The sequence below is a fragment of the Corvus kubaryi genome, unplaced genomic scaffold (genome assembly GCF_017639235.1).
Source record: "Corvus kubaryi isolate FWS band 111438036 unplaced genomic scaffold, C.kubaryi_AGA036_p1.0 37236, whole genome shotgun sequence".
Classification (NCBI taxonomy): domain Eukaryota; kingdom Metazoa; phylum Chordata; class Aves; order Passeriformes; family Corvidae; genus Corvus; species Corvus kubaryi.
The window spans coordinates 1,758,337-1,775,795 of NW_024581067.1; the positions used below are offsets into that span (position 1 = coordinate 1,758,337).

The 17,459-nt window shown below is 45.5% G+C and overlaps 1 protein-coding gene across 2 annotated transcripts; it reads right to left on the minus strand.

Annotated features, from left to right (window-relative positions):
- Positions 1-3,709: 3,709 nt before the first annotated feature.
- LOC121662174 (V-type proton ATPase subunit S1-like protein) lies at positions 3,710-17,304 on the minus strand. 2 transcript variants are annotated; one of them, XM_042023057.1, is made up of 7 exons: positions 17,135-17,304; positions 12,249-12,289; positions 11,355-11,416; positions 9,678-9,919; positions 6,602-6,652; positions 5,507-5,750; positions 3,710-4,334 (listed from the first exon to the last, which is right to left on the minus strand). In XM_042023057.1, the coding sequence occupies exons 1-7, from the start codon at positions 17,221-17,223 to the stop codon at positions 4,032-4,034; spliced, it is 1,032 nt and encodes a 343-aa protein (XP_041878991.1). In that variant the 5' UTR covers positions 17,224-17,304; the 3' UTR covers positions 3,710-4,031. The 2 variants fall into 2 exon arrangements, with proteins under 2 accessions (XP_041878991.1, XP_041878992.1); XM_042023058.1 differs by lacking the exon at positions 17,135-17,304 and adding an exon at positions 14,447-14,858.
- Between the last annotated feature and the right edge of the window lie 155 nt (positions 17,305-17,459).

The following is a 17,459-nucleotide window of genomic DNA, read 5'->3' on the forward strand; positions in this document are numbered from 1 at the left end:
GCACCTCTGGAGGTGTTCCATAATGGCAAAGAACCAACCCACCCTGAAAAATGCTTTCTGAGCTCCTGGGGACAGTTTCTGAAATGAGACATTGCATCCAGCTTTTTGGAAATCCTTGATCAAAAAAAAAAAAAAAAAAAAAATAGAAATACCAAAGCTGCTATGGCAAGAACCAGTGTTTCCAGGAGGGGAGGGAAATGCCAACATTTAAAAATCTTGAAGGAAAGAAATAAATCTGTTTCTCTGTTCCCGTGGGATTCAGTGCTACTCACCAGCTCGTGGGCTCATGGGTTGTCTCCCTGCCTTCACAGTGACATTGGCTCTGATTGTTCCTTGTGCATTTTTGATTACTACTATGCCAAAACTCCACCACTTCAGCTCAAACAACAGTGCCTAATGTGCTGCCTGAAAGTCTACTTTCCTGCCAATGTGAAGATGCCAAATATTGGGGTGAGGTGCAATTATACAACATTTTAACTAGAGGAAATGAAACCTGTGAGGAACACGTGTTCATTTGTTTCTTTCAGCATTATCACAGTCTGTGAGATTTCTCCTGCTTGAGTTAAGGAAGGTGAGGCTCTTCCCTTTGGCTCTGAGTGGGAGTGGATGGAACCCTGAATTTGAAACAGGGAATTGGGTTTGGAAAGATGCTGGGAGGTTTTTGTTTGAATGAACACATACATGTTGGAAAGGCTGCTGTGTTCTCGTGCAGAAATAAACTATGCATGTAAAAGAAGCTTATATTTTATAAATTAGACTGTTCGTGCCAGCGCACTTTATTTCTGCAACAGACATATCATTTCAACTGGAATTTTCCTGTTTCAGGACCAAGGCAGTGGAATGTCTCTGTTGTTCCAAAATGTGCAGTTGATAAGGATTGTTTGGCTCACAGCTTACTGGAAACATAAGAATACACATTTTTGTGTTTTTCAGCCATGGATGCTTGCTTTTATGCATGGCACCAGTGGACAGAAACTGCAATTAAGATGATTTTTTTTTCTTCTGGTGCACTTTCTACCAAAGCATCATTAACTCCTTACAAATATATGGCTCCTCCTTCCAGTCCTGTGATGAACTTTGTATTTCCTGTCTAATTCAAGCAGTGTATTTATCCTTTCTAAATCCTTCTGTCATTTGAGTAGGATTGTGATGATACAGAGGATACCTGGCAGAGGAGCATTACCTGCCACTGCCAGGCAGAGCTGCAACACAGAAAGTCACAGCAGAGATAACTCCTATGTGTACTCCTTTCCCCAGGATATCCCAGTCATCCCATGGTTTAGAAAAAGCTGATAATTGGAAAGAAAAAATTTTTTTCTTGGTAATTTTTAAAAAATTTTTATCTGCATTCCCACTTCTACTTCTGAAGTTTTCCGTGTAAGTTATCAGGTACAAATGACTGTCTCTTGTTCAGGAGGGCCTGGAAGAGACACAAACACACACAAGTCTTGAAATTCTGCACCACAAAATCTGGACTGGCACATGCTGGAGATTTGCAGTGCTGAGCCTCTCGAGCACAAAGCCTGCAGATAGTCACCCTGAAAACCGAGGTAAAGCAAAGGGAACAGCTGGGTTGGAAAAGGGTGCAAGGAGTGAGGGAGAGGACCAGAGGGGAAATTCCCTTATTCCCAATCTCAGTCCTGTAGAACCTCTCACAGCAACAGTGTGAAACCATGCAAGGACATGACAGGTCAGAATTACCCTGGCAGCACCATCAGACACCAGCCAGAAGGAGAAATGACCTCTGGGGGAGGGAGAGATGCCCTTGTGCCTCAAGAACCGGGGGCTTGGGAAGTGCAGCTCTGCCGGCTGAGGATTTCACATCAGCGACTTGCAGCAACTTTGACACTCAGGCTGCCACTGAGCAGGGCCAGGTTTTTATTTCCTCAGCCCCAGGCAGGACAGCCCTGCTCTTGTCTTGGGGTGACTTTATGATGTTGTATCCCCAATCATTGCTCTACGCCCAGAAATGAATTTTGTGCCTTTCTGTGCCTTTAGACTGAGCCCAAGAGGGGGGAGGGAAAAAACCAAGCGAACTTTTCAAAGCAGTTTGTTCAAGGACACAGAGATACACACACTCCTCTGCATCCTCCTGCTTTCAGCTCCTTTTCTCCAGAGGGAGACCAAGAGTTGAACATTGTTTCCCTGGGACTTTGGGTTTTTCCATTCTTCTCTTCTGGACTGTTTCAACATCAGAACACACCGGGAGAATTTTCTACCATGGCCCCGGAGGTGAACCCACACCGACCCAGCTCCCAGGAGGAGGAGAGACAACACACCAACGGAAGGACTCTGAAATCCTCACAGGTTTCTCTCCACAGCAAGAGGTTTTATTATTTAGCATCATTATCCTTTTCCTGTGTGTTTGTTAAATAAATAGTTTTTATCTCTTTCACTTTCCTCTGAGGAAAATTTCTTTTTTCCCGAACCTGGTGGGGGAGGAATGGTTGTAACCTGCCTTCTACCAAGGGATATTTCCTCCAGATTTGTCCAAGCTGGCACAGCTCTCCAGATCACGAGGAGCATCTCCTGTGTAGCACTGGACCCCTGAGCTCTGTCCAGCACCAGACACCTCTGCCAGCTCTGTGTGCAGCACAGGGACCAGCCTGGGCAGTGTTTAACTCTCACCTTCTCGTGCCAGCCTCACTCAGGTTCCCAGGCATTCTTGCTTTAGCTTGCTCCCTTCGTGGAACAGACAAAAGTTTGGCAGCAACTGGCCACAGGCAGCCTTGGCAAGCTCTCAAAAGCTTTTGTATTACACCTGGTTATGTGTCAAAGATACATTTTTTTTCCATCTGAAGTGCCTTCCTAGATGAACTAACCACTTAGGACTCCACAGCTAGTCTGTGTGACACCTGTTCTAGTAAACAGGATGTCTTTGGACATCTCTCAAGGTGTTTTAAGACAACTGCAGTATAATTTTCAAAGGCTACAAACAAGTAACTAATTCTGTAATCTAAAATAAAAAATGTGTTTGCTTGCAAATCTGGTTTTGATTGATTTTCAATCATGCTGGGGTTTCCATTACTTGTAACATAAAAGCACTTACAGGGCTAAGAACATTGCTGTGTTCTTACTTGCTAGAAATCAGGGCCAAATTATGGCTAATCTGGAGTTCCCAAACTTTGCCTCTACCAGAAAAAAGGATGAGTGGGGCAGCAGTACCCTAAACTCTTAGAACCAGCAGTGAAAATCATATCACAGTACTCTTCTCACTGCTGGCAGCTTCCACCTCTCTGTTTATATGTATTTTCCATCTGCAAATCTCCATTCAGCTGAAGTCCCCAAGGGAGACTGATGGGATTTGGTAGAAAAGAAGTTAACCTTGAATTACAGGATGGCTCATAATCCATCTCCTGGCAGGGAGCTGAGCCGAGATGTTGAGGGTAAGCCTTTGTGACCAGATGTCTGGAGTTTTCCCATCAGATCCTTGGGGCAAACCTCCAGCTTAGACACAGGGAAGTACCAGGATGCTGCTGTCCTGCAGCCACTATTTCATCTGTGCAGCGGATAAAAACGCAGCCTATGTGGCCCTGAAGATTCTAAAGCAGGAAAGGGAGTTTATGGGGACAAAAAGGAGGGGATGTAACTCGGGAAATAAAAGGAAAGCACATCCTGAGAAAGAAACTGATGCTGTTTTGTCAGGACACAGAGCAAATACAGAATAAGGGTAAACCTCGCCTTCTCAAAGAATAAGCAAAGAGTTTGGTTTGTGGGGGGTTTTAACCTTTATTGAATTGCAAGGTGTTCATTACTGATTCTCTCCTCAAGGCTTGGTAAGCTGGGTGAAGAGCTCTGCATTTTGGCTTTTTGCTACAGGAGTAAAGTCCCACAACATGGATATCTCTTACCCACAACGGAATTTTTTTTCTCACCTTCTTTCCTAAGGCATCTGAGATGATTATCAGTGAATAACTGGCTAAACAATCTGTCACCTACTTTTCCTTTCATCAGCTGGTAAAAAACCTGCGCAGACTACGTACAACAGTGCCAGAAGAAGAAAATACCTCGTTTCACTGAGACACACACTGCTAAATATAGATTTTACTGAACTGTTGGTTTCTAAGTTCATAGGACTCACTCCCACTGCTTCTCAGTGGCTCCTTCTCATCCCCCATGTCATTGTCTTTCATCTGTGCAAAATAGGCAGGAGAAGCCTTGCACTCGTAGTGCCTGTCGAGAGATTTCAGGTGGATGAGCATGTGCAGAGCATAGGCCAGGACCAGCAGCAGAATCAGGGACATCACCAACCCCATCAGGATTGCAGGGGAGAAGAAGGATGCACAGTCTCTGGCGTAGGCAAAATGTCCTTCTTGAACGTTAAAACCTTGAATCTACAGAGAGAACAAGAGGGATCATGTTAAATAAAGTACTGGTCCTTTGTTAATTTTCTCCTGACGGCAGTAAGATTTTCTAATTTAACACCTGCACACGGCAAATTTGTGTCTCCCACTGATAGCTGGAGTTAATGCTCAGAGTTTATCCAGGTCAGTCTTCTGGAACTGCCAGCTATTCTAATCCCCTCCACTCTGCTGCCCAAAGGATTTGCAGCTGTGTTTCAAACAAAATCTTCCACGCTCACTCTTTGTTGGCCCAGCAATATTGAACTGCAGGTGTGGTACCTTTCATGTTAACTGTGCATCTCCAGCACCAGTTGTTGAGAGTCCCCAGAGTCTCTGCTTCAGAGTGCACAAACTTCGACACGACAAACCAGGAAATATTCCCACGTGCCTGCCCTAGTATAAAGGTTTTCCTCACCAGTTCCACATGGGTGGTACATGGCAGCAAACCAGCTAAACTACAGGAGGCTGCCCCCAGCTGTGGAAAACACCAACGAGTTTTACTCGTGGCTTCAGTTCTGATATGGATTTTACCACACTGGCACGCAGAGAATTGACTGTCTGCTCTACTAAATCAGTCCATGGACATTTTTCACAGGGTGAGAGAAGGGGATTAGCTTTTTTCACTCCCTTTTTCAGCTCCTCATGCCCTCTGACTCTGGTATCTAAAAGCAAGACAACTTAGTCCTGCCATCTTAGGCTCCCTCACTGTCAAACACAGAAGAATTGGCACTTCCAGAAGATTATTAATCTTATCCTAAAATAAGGACTTAAGATGGGTCAGAGGAATTATCCAGTGGCTTTAGAGGCAGGCTGGGGTGACTGTAATCAGGGCACAGGGTTAAAATTCCTCGGCATCAAAAGTGAAGTGAGATGAATCCCATGCCTGGGTGTGTGGTGCTGTTACTGATGCCAGGTGTGAGAGCTCCGCTCAGAACAATGAAACTAAACTCACTCCCCACTAGAGGGAACACAACCAGAAAGACTACAAAAAATAGCCCTTAATGTCCTTTGACAGGGAAAGTCTCAGTTTCTATTTCGTGTTCCACGTCAGGAACAAGTGTAAACTTGCTCATGGAAGGTGACCATCTTTCCTTGGCACAGAAGGGCAAACCTTCCCCCGAATCTACCCATGGGATCCATTTGGCTTCAGCCCATGGCATCACCTGGAAGTCAATGAAAGTGACCTCCCAGAGCTGGGAGAGGTCGTTTGCAGAGCTGGGCACGAGCAGGGCATGGTATCTCTGCAGGCTGCTGACGTGCTCGCAGTGGAAGGAGTAACTGGCCGGCGCGTGGATCCCCGTGGCGTTGAACGTCGCCTGCACTGAGTGGTTGTACAGGAGCTGCAGCCTGTGCAAGCTGAACCAGTTCTGGACAGACAGCTGGTAGTAGCTGGTAGTTAACAAGAGCCTGGAGATGTTGGAGGAGAGGCAAGTAAGAAAATGAGTCGGGGGATTGCAGCTGTTAAATTGAACAACCTTAGGACACTTGCTGGCATGGCCAGTTTATATCAGAATGAGCTCCTGCTCCTTCCGTGGAGTCTGGAAAGTGAGGGACAGCTTTCCATGGAGGGGCAGAGGCCTGGAACAGCTGCCCAGGGAGGGTCTGGAGTGTCCCTCTCTGGAGACATCCCAAGGCCAGCTGGACACGTTCCTGTGCCACTGCTCCAGGGGACCCTGCCTGGGCAGGGACCATCCCTTGGACTGGATGAGCTCCAGAGGTCCCTTCCAACCCCAGATGCCCTGGGATTCTGTGATTTGAGGTTGTTCGTTGTGGCAGCTGAAGGAGTTTGCTGTTCTGCCACAAAGCAGGAAGAATATGAGGGGATTTTGCCTAATTAGTGGGGAAAATAGGAATGCAACACTGGTATTGTACCTCCACCAGGGGTATGGAAAGTCACTCACCAAGAAATGCTGTTTTCATCTATCAACAAGAAGCAAACATAAAGTAAGTCACAGTGTGATGCCCAGTCTGTATTTAATCAGCAAGGCTTAGCTAAAATCTCAGACATGGGAAGATTCTACACAAAAGAGATGAACCAAACTTTTCCAGGAGTGGAAAAGTCAATGTAGAAGAAGAAATGCCTTAATAAAATAAGGCAGGTGACAGACAGACATACTGAATGCAGGTGTTTCAATTATACAGGAGTTTCTCTCACATTATTTTTGCTCAAACAAATTCTCTTTAATTCCCCAAGCAACTCTGTAACAATGTATGTTAACATGTTATTATCTGGTGAAGGTTTTATTATATAAACTTACCTGATAACAAGTCCCTTTAGATTGCCAATGTCACCAAACTTCAGGGAAAGTCTAGGTCAAAAAGCAAGTAACATCAGGATAGGAAAGAAATTCAGAAACCTTCAGAGAAAAGAGCAGCACAAAAGATTAAGCTCAGTCATACATGGAATTTTTTGCTCAGCCTACCCTTAAAGTCAGTGGGGAAAAAACCTGAAAGGATTAAATATTCCCCCAGTGAAATACACCTGCTCACCTGCTAATTGGAATGAGGCCCAGACTCCCCAGAAAGAAGAGAAATTCATGTTTAACTTCCAACACAACTCAATCCCACTGCTTCCCACCTTAGCTGATAATTAGGCCCAGTGGATATCTGTTCTCCTTCTCAAGCCATGACATCTCAGGCAAGCATCACCCCTGCCTGTCATCAGAAAGTGTAACCAGACACCTTGTCCTCATCTTTGTAAATATCAGAGCATAAAGGAAAGCAGATGGAAGGGTTCAGGTTTCCACAGTCCTTCCTTACCGCCACACATATGCCCTGGCTGTGAGGCAGCTCTGCAAAGCCTTGGGCACCTAAGCTTTAATAAAGTGAAAGCCCTATCAGGTTAATTAATGTAATACATGATTAAGTGGAATATATTCTTATTGCTTAGAATTAATATTTTGCCTCTTAAAACCTGCATTGTTCACATAAGACAAAAACAAAATGTTGTGGAAACATGCCAATTCTGAAAGACTTCCAAAATTAAAGTGGAAGGATATTTTCAAAAACAAAAACAAACCAAACAAAAACCAAACAAACAGAACCCCAAAACAAACCTAAACAAAAAAACAAAGACCAAACAAACACACAAACAAAAAATAATAGAAACCAAACAAACAGAACCACAGCAAACAGCTAGCCCTACAATTTCACAGGTGATCTACACTTCTTGGGTAACACTGGTCCCATAAGACAGGACACTGAATCCAGACATTCCCTTGCTTTATTACAAAGGGAAATCAGAGACAGTTGAGGATTAAGCGCAGGCAAATGTGGAATTCAAGTAAAAAAACTATGCAGCTTGGATTATTATATCTGATACCATTCTCTGTGTTTTAAAACCCCTAATTTTGCCTTAGTATATTTTCTATTAGGTTACGATAATTTCTAATCAGACTATTTCCCAATCATAGGCCAGAAGAGAGGGAGGAATGCTTGCCATCACTGTTTATATTTAACATATTTTTATTCCATTCTGTACCTCTGCCTGTCAAAACAGTGCTGGATTAGTTCCCATGCTGATGATGTATTATTCAGACTGCCTTGTTGAATATTATGATGCTATAGGCAAAAATCCTGGGTTCTTTCTCAACTTCACTTTCAGTTTTCTAGGAACCTCACCAAAATGCCTGTGCACCTTGTGCTGTACAATCAGAAAGAGGTAACACCTACTTTTCTGTGAAAACATATTTAGATGTACAGGTGAGTTGTTGTATAGAAGTGAAACTGTTGGGATTGGTCATGCTATTGTTATTGCTGTGTGTGTCATTACAGGTTTAAACTCCCTTTGTGGGGCAGAATCAGTGCTCATGTTCAATCAGGAATCTCCCTCCTGATTTTTAGGCCTCCCGGAGTGGAATCTGGTGTGAGCCATGAGCCAGTACACTGCATGGGGGAAGAGGAGCAAGCAGGCATGTGGCAAAGGAAATAAAATACCACCTGCCTTCCTAGGACAGCCAAGACACTGGAGGATTTGGGATGCAGTGCGGTTAATATTTGTCTCTCACTCAGGGTAAGAAACATAAAAAGCAAAATTTTGCTGAATGCTTCTCACTCAGGGTGAGAAACACTTAGCAAAGCTGCTGAATTCTGTTCATACTGAGGAAATTAGTGACTGGTGTGCAGAGGTCAGGTTTTCAGACACTCTTGTGCCACATGCAGACCTGTGATGAACCCACTCTTTGTGTCCAGCACCTCACGGATCACAGCTTGGGATTTGGGGTGACCATCCAAACACAGCCCTGCACCCTGTGCAGCACTGCTGGCACACACCCCAGGATAATGAAGGGATAATCAGTGATGCACAGCACCTAAGCCCCCCATTCAGCACAGGATCCTCTCTGCAACTGTTGGGGAGGATGAAAGTTTGGTAGAAAGATTCACAGGTATGTAGGCTTGGCAGAAAGGTCTGTGAATGTAGAAACTGGGGATGAGGTAGAAATGGAAGCAAGTTTTGGTACAGAGTAAAAGATGTTTTGCTGAAACACTGACCACTGAATAACTGAGAAGGCAAAGGTTGGAGATGAGTTGGAAGGAGATTTTTAGGAGCAGGACAAAGGTATGTGACTACAAACAAAGACATGTTTTTCACCACGTAAGTAAGTCTCAAGAAGAGCATAAGTAAATAGAAAACGTGTCTTTACCAAAAAGAAAGATATGGCAGGCAAACAAGAAATGTTGATGTAGCAAGAAGAAGAAAGGTCTAAGAATTTTCCACTGTAAGCTTAAATTGTAACTCACTCTTGTGATTGGATAATAATGACTAGAATATGGTGATGGTAGTAGCTATGATAGGCTATAGGCAAATGTAAAGGTATTGGGTATGGTGCTTCTTGGTTGTTAAGATACTCTGCAAAGAAAAGTCTAGAATGCTTTGTAACTTGAACAGAAAGCGGCTTCAGGTATGTCCACAGCTGGAGCTGGCAGCTGTAGGGCTGGCTCTGGATACGCACTCCCTGAGCTGCTGTAACTTCGCCTATGCAATAAACAGCTTTCAAGAGAGCCGCCCGAAGTCCAGACATCCTTTGTGAAACCTTCTCCTATATGCAACCCCACAAGCAGCTGTGTAAAACAGTTGGAGACTGAAGAGACCAACAGCTTCAGCCCCACGGGCACTGAGAGCAAAGCTGGCTGCTAAGGAGGAACCACAGCAGTGCAACAACTGAATTATGTGTGTCCACGAAAGGCTGTGCTTATCTACACACCCCCCGCTGCCTGCCATGGCAGGACATTACCAGAAAGAGCCTGGGGCTCTGCAAGGTCTGTTCCCCCACACACACTGCCCAGAGCGGTTATCTGGCCCCAGTTCCACCAGCAGAGCAGCATTCCCCTTACATGGCACTGTCCTCGCTGCAGTTTGAGTCCCCAAGGTCCACGGTGGCGCGGACACCGAAGGTCTTCTCTGTCAAATCCAGCTGGGTGTGGTTTTCAAACCTGATCGTGATCCTCTTGGCCCAGAACAGGATGCAGGGGGTGCCATTGACGGTGACGTTGAGGGGGCTGTAGTGGCTGTGGGGGAACGGCCTCCAGGGTGCTCCTTCCCACTGTCCTCCCTCACTCAAGTTGTAGCTGACAACCTGAGGGACCACACAAGAGATTTCCATCAGAAGATGTGATTGCAGGAGTTGCCATCTCCCCAGAACACATCACAGAACATCCAGGACAGCACAGAAGGGCTGAGGCAAAGCAAGAACCACAAGGTGCTCCTCCCAGCAGAAGACTCTCTAGGACAGCTCTAAGAATTGCTTCAGCACCCTGGAAAGGACTCAGGTTGTGCAAGGACACAGCCTACCATGCTGGAAGCACACTGGGCAGCTGTCCAGCTGAGAGAAATGTCCGAGTTTACCACTACCTGCAAGCAGCTTGGCTCACCATGGCTTTAAAATCAGGGAAATACCTGCTGCAGAAGGGGATGGATCAAGTATGGATCCCTATTTTTACAAAGTCAGCTGCAAGGCTAAAAACCCAGGGACTGCAGCTTCCAGGTCATCTGCAGGCAGCAGGAAACTGCCATCCCTTACAAGCCAAATTTCATGGCAAAAGACACTTTGACTGTCAGGCAAGACAATTTGACTCAGGGCTCAGAAAGAACTAAAGAATTTAACTTCCATTTTCACATTTCACACTCAAATTTCCAGGCCCTATCTCTGTCCTATCTGAGTGGGATAACACACACCACACCTGCATGGCTGCTTTTAGCATGTCATATGATTGCAAGTTCACGTCAAAACAGGAGAGGTTTTCTGAATCCCAGGCATAAACAGCATCTTACCAGGCTCCAGAAGGGACACAGTTAAGCCCCAAGGTTTTGTCTGGGCTTAAAGAGAGATTCTGTGTGTGTGTTTTTCAGATTAGCAAATCATAACTCTCAGCTCAGACCCCGACAGATCCCTTTTGATACTGGACCTTACATATGGCACAAGGATGTTTGAGGATTAAAATTAGTAAGTGCTGACAGCAACAAGCTGAAAGCAAGGCAAGATCATGCTCAGGAAATGTGCTGAGTGGCTGTCTGCTCAGAGGTTCATATGAGAGAGATTTATTCAACACATTACTTATATTGGTAAGCTTCTTTTGGTGAGGAAGCCTTTTATGCTCAGTTTTTGACAAGACCTACAGCCTGGTCTCAGGAAAAAATCTCCCACCAAAAACCTGAAGTTTTGCTGCAGCTCTTCCTTCAGTACCAACTGGTAGAGGCACAAGACTGGTCACAGCAGTCAAATGCCATTGTACAGGATATGGATAGAAGGATTTTGTCCTTTCAGACAGATCCTGTGCCCAAACCCATGGTCAGCCAGCACCAACAACAGCACCTGAGGCGTCACCTCAGTCCTCAGAAAAGCAGAGAATATTTCGTACAGGTGTTGAAGCAGAACTGTACCACAGTGTTTTAGATGGGTTTGCTGGCTGTCTCTTGTAAACAAGTGAAAACCAATTTAATTCAGCAGTGTAAGCTGAAGGATCTAAATGTGCTGTGAAAAGGCTTCACAGATCTGGTCCTCCAGGCGTTACCTGTGCCATCGCCACTCGATTGACATTGAACTTTGGCTTCACACCACCACTGTAATGCTGACCTGCAGAAGAAGGGGTGTCATTTCAGTACTAGCACGTTATAAACACCCAATCAGTTATAAAATTTTTGCACATTCTTACGCAAACAATAATTATCCCTGCACAAAATGTGTATGTCAGAATTACAGATTTTGCCTTGGAAATCACTTGACTTCCAGCAAATACTGCCTTCAGGATATGTATTTTCTAATTTACCTTTCTTGTTCACCACAGTTCCTCTTCTTCTCACTGGACACCTTGTCACCCTCGCTGGGAGGAACTCCAGTGCCCCAAAATTACAGGATTCAGTCTATATCTGTATTTATTCACCTCAAATACAACAAAAGCTGCTTTTTTCTTCGCACAGCAAATTCATCAAAGGGTATGTGCTGAATTGCCTGGCAAAAGTGTGGTAACTGTGCTGGGAACTTCTCTCCCTGCACTGCCAGGGACAGGAAGTTGTGACAAATACCCCTGACATGCCAGGATATCCCACCCCTCCTGCTCGCCAGGAGGGTGAAGTTCCACAAGCACAGATCATTTCATGGGCACTCTCACAGCTCCATCCTTCAAACATTTAACCCTGTTTTCATCTGATTTAAAAAAAGGTGAATGCCTTTTCCTTCCACATTCTCACTGCATCTCAGAGTTGGACAGTAATAATTTTTTTTAACAGGTAAATCCGTTAAAGGATTTTTACCCTTTAAAGGCTATTTTTTCAAGAGAGTCATGCCTTAACAAAATATGTGACAGAAGAGTCACCAATGCCAAGAGAAGGAACATCTGGGAATGAAATCTTCTACAGCCACACTAATAGAACCAGCACCCAGGGATTCAGCCCACTAAAAGCCTTACCATTTCTCTGGAGAGAATCTTGATCTGAAAATTCATGTGAACTAGGAGAGAGGAGAAAAAGATTAATTGTGCAGCATCTGGTTTTAAAGTCTGCAGCAAGTTTAGTGCTGAAAGCTCCTGTTGCTGCTTCACTCCAGCAAACATTCCAAGGGTAACTCAGGTCCTTGGCTGGTGAGTGCCACGGGAACAGGAAAAATTATCCCAAAGCTGCAGTACCCAGGCTAAAAATGTCTCATTTTCAGAGATCACTCAGGTGAACCAGCCCTGACAGGCACTCCCATGTCCTTACCATGCTGACAAAAGGCCTCACTACCCCTCTTGTCCCGTTCCATGGGATGTCAGTTTTGGGTTACGGACAGAGCCAGTTCCAGGGCACAAGCAGGGGAACCAAGGAGGGCTCGGCGCCACTCTCATTCCCCAGCGAGGATCAGAAGCAACACGATGGATTTAGAGCAAAAGCAGGGGGTTGGCGTGCCTTAAGCACAGCTTTACACCATGTGATGTTAGCTCCTGGATGGTTCCAGGCAATAACAAATCCCATGGAAGTCAGCTGCAAGGCAGGGCTCAGGTGAAGAACATCTCAAGTGACAACTACCAGGCTGATGAAATTGTCAGCATTTGATTTCTCTCTTAGGCAGAAGTCTTCAGCTGGTGTCAGCACATTCTGCTTCCCTGAACTACAGACTCAAGCCCAGTGCATTCACAAACACCGACACCTAAAGATCAAAGTCCAAGGCACCAGGACTCACTGAGCACCAGACTCTTCTCCAAGAGTCACAGGAGCACTTTCCACACCCCAGCAGCTTCCTTGGGATCTGCATCCCATGTCAGCGGATTGATTTGCTCTTGTGAGCACCAACCCACACGCCCTGCACGCCCTGCCCTGCCTGTGCCCCTCAGTGCCTTCCAGAGCTGCCTCACCTCCTCCTGCACATGGAAACACACTTGCATCTTCTTCTCTTGCCCCATTTCTTACCACCTTTCCAAACCACCACAGCAGGAAAATTTGTGGAAATACTTACACCAAGGCAGGCGTGTAAATATTAGGAATTAGAGCAGTTTTCAGTATTTATGTGCAAATTTCACGTAAGGTGTTGGAATTGCAAAGTCCTGGGGAGTGTTTGGACAGCAGGGTGAACCCTGCCCCTAGGGGGTTCTGGGCAGGGGGATCTGTGTAAGGAGTGAACCCAACCTAATTTCCATCACAGCATCCTCAAGGGCAGATAAATATGCATCCAAGAAACAGTGGGACAGCCTAGACCCCACCCTGCTTGCTGCCAAGCTGAAAGAACTTTATAAAGATCTTACATTCAGAAAAGTTCACCTTTGTTTAAAATTCATCTCACAGTTTTATTTACATATGGAGAGACCAGATTTGTCCTCAGTTGCAGCTTTGAAACCCCCGTGGCTTCAAGAAGCACTCTCAGAGTGGGTCCTCCTTTCTCCCACTGTTTTTTGGGTGCCAGGGTTAGTGCTGGGCTGGGGTCTCCAAGGGGCTTGAGGCTGCTCAATCCAACAGCAAACAGCCTTCAGAGATGGGTGGAAATATTCAGCTTTTGACACAGGTATCAAAAGATGTGGCTACAATGGACCAAACCTTGTTTTCTTGCTCAAACAAAACACTCTCTAAGGCTGTTTTACAGTTAGGAACATGGGTCTTGTAATTTGATGCAGTCTTTTCTGGTTGTTCTTCATGACAGGTTGTGCCTTCCGACTGAAAAACGCAATTTGGGGGCATTTTTTTCATGATGATAGCTACAAAACCAAGGCATGCTGAAAAGAAACTAACGTAAATTATTTAGTTATTCTGACTTTAGTTATACTTAGTTGCACCTATTTATATATCAATTCATGCTTATTTATACTTTTATCTCCTCTCCATATGCATAATCAAGCACTCATAGCAGGTTACTCCAGCTTGGAAATCACCAGGCTGTGCTACTCGGACTACAGCACTGGGATTGGAAGAAGAATGGTCTAAAATTGTGCAATTCATTCCATTCCCTGACAGGCTTTTATGCTGTTATGGGAAGAGGAAAGGTTAGTTCTCTATGTGTGACTGTCCATGAAGAAAAAGGAATCCCGGCTCCCGCACACCCCATGTAGGCACAGCCACTTTGGAAGAGATGTCACGTCTCTGCTTTCAGCATGAAGATACTCCAAGAGGGATGAATGTGCACAGTTGATGAAATACTCACGTTTCCATGAGGAATGCAGAGCACAGAGTGACCCGGGAGCCGCCACGATGTTCCACGGCACCGCGAACACGCTCAGCCCCGTGTCAGGCACGTGAGGCAGGTGCCTCCAGCCAGGCCCTCCTGCTAATTACTCTGCTAATTAGCAGTGCTGGCTGCCTCCTCTCCTCCTGCACAAGGCATGAAGTCCCATGGAAGGGAAATCCATCTCCCCAAGCCACAGTGGCACGGCCAGCCACACGATCACGTCCCAGTTTCAGGGCAGGCACGAGTGGATGTTGATGTCATCAGCTCTGTCAGCTGCTCTGACACTCAGCCCTGAGGTGTCACGGGGGTGTGATCCGTGGCAGGAAGGGGTGGGTGGCTGTGGACAGCCACCCTGCTGCCAAAAGAGCAGCTTTTCCACCAAAAAGGCGCGTCCTCAGCTGGAGCACGTTCCATGGGAACAGAAGGACGGGGAGTAAAAAACTGGAAAGTAACTGCACGTTAAAAAATACGTATCCCCTTTTGATTATAAAAATGGTAATTACGTGTATAAGAGAAAAGGAACCAGCTAGCACTGAGCATTCTCCAGAGCAAAGAACTTTTAGCACATTGAGTGAGAGACCAGCCTTTCAAATTCACCACCCTTTTATCAGCCTCTCTTACCCTGAAATTTCAAAGGCATTTGATCACAAATGGTGTATGTTTTGGTGACTGATATTTTCTCTTACCACTTGGTAAACAACTCTCCCAGATACACCCAGGCATGTATGTTGTATGTTGAATTCACCATACCAAGTACGTTAGGAACCCACATGAAATTGGATTAGCCCTAATACAAAGCACTGGAATGACTAATCACCATGTAAAACCCAATTAAATAAGATTATAAGTATAAAGAAGTGTAAATTCCCTCTTATCAGATGACTTTATCCATCTACATAAGATAACTGAGTCTGGCTTGTTTGTCTGCAAAAGTTGATAAAGACTCTTGAGGACTTCCATGTAAACAGAGTTTTCCCCATCAGATGAGCCACATGAACAATCCTGGCACTCAGCAGGGTTGGAGTGGAGGCCACAGGCAGTTTTCATGCCATGTCCACACTTCTCTTCTTCATATTACTACTCTGGTGAACTGCACCAGATGGGAAAATGCACTCTACATCTACAGAAACAGTATCCCTATTATTTCAGAGTCATCTCCCTCAGGCTGATAATCTCCAGCTGCAAAATTCCTCACTGGCTGCTGAACTGGTTTCAGTTAATTTATGAAATATTTAATTGGACAATAATGTGTGGCCTCTCAAATGCACTAGAAATAAAGTTATGAAAGGTGAGGAGCACCTGAGGGGCAATGTACTGCTTGTAGTCCTAGGGACACTCAGCATAAGGAGTTTCAGTGAAGTTATTAACACTATAAATGTGTAAGTTTGGAGAGACCAGGTTCAGGGAAAGAGCTGGCTCCTGCTAAGAAACATCGTAACAAAAAACATCACTGACTTCTAAATGGCTCTATGTAAGTTCTGTCAATATGAAATACCTACAAAACCTACAACTCTTTAGGTTTTCAAATATTTAATTTGATCCAGGGAGACAGATCTCCATAAATATTTTACAATGCACTGATTACTGGGGTTTGATTTGCAATTTAATGGATGTCCAAAAGCTCAAGCTTCCATTTTTAATACAAAAAAAGGGAAATTGAACTCATAGTACTTCTACCAAATTAACACTGTGCAGACACAATCCCATTGTGCCTGCAATAAGGCAAAATTCCCATTTAATTCCCTGGCATCAAGATTGTGACTTCATCTGTTAACACTTATTGCAATGAAGTTCAGGTAATGCTCTGCTGCTTGTTCTCTGTCAGATTTTGGTCTGATTGGGGGGGGGAAAAAAAGAGTGGAATCATACTAAGAAGAGCAGTAAGAAATCTGAGAGCTGGCAGAGGAGAGCAGCAAGTAAGCTGTTTAATGAAAACATATTGTACTATTTATCAGCAACTGGCTACCAGATCTCCTAATACAAGCTTAAGCAAATCACCACATGTCCTTCTTGCCTTAAATGCACAGATTTTACTGGCAGCTGCGACCTTCACCAGCATGTTTGTTCTGTGTGTTTTTGGTGACTTTGGCCATCATGCAACTCATACAGCTCAGGCTGCCTTCACTTTCATCATGCTTGACTCTACAAGGTCCCCTCTTCCCCCTGCTATGATCTGGGCTCACTGTTTGTGTTTCATTGGAGGGTGAAGCAGCACCACTAACAATAAACCCAAATCTCCAGTAATTCTGTAAGTTTAACACTCACTTGCAATATTGAATTCACGCTTCCAATATTCTACAAAAGTAGCAAATTTTCATGCCTGTGTTTCTTGTAGTAGTTTTCACACTCTTTTGCTGTTACACTATTTATAACTCCGTTTTCCCAGGGACCAGGGAAAGTCAGCGTGAGAGTCATTAAAACATAATGAAACGTGGCACAGATGCAACAGAAAACACCCGATTTTAAACCACGTTCACAAAACTGTGTCAGAGTTACACCTCTAACGCACCGCCTGCTTCAAAATAATTAATTTCTGCATTACCTCGGGTGTTTCCAAACCTGGGCAGGAAACCACAGCCAGGTCCTGGCATTGTGAACGCGGCACGAATGACAGCGTGCGAAACCTGCGCCCACCCGGCTCCGCCACCACGCCCGGGCACCGACCTGTTCCCCGCGGGGCTTCTGTCCTCGGAGCCGCCCAGCCCGGCGCAGGCGAGCAGCAGCAGGAGCCGCAGGGCAGCGATCCCGTCCATGGGGAAGCGCGGAGCCCCTCCACGCCCGGCACAGCATCAGCGCCGAGCTCCGGGGGCGGGACGGGGGCGGCCACTGCGGGCGGAGCCGCGGCTGCATCCCCGCTCCAGCCCCGCTCCAGCCCCGCTCCATCCCTGCTCCATCCCTGCTCCATCCCCGCTCAATTCCTGCCCCAGCCCCGCTCAATTCCTGCCCCATCCCCGCTCAATTCCTGCCCCAGCCCCGCTCCAGCCCCGCT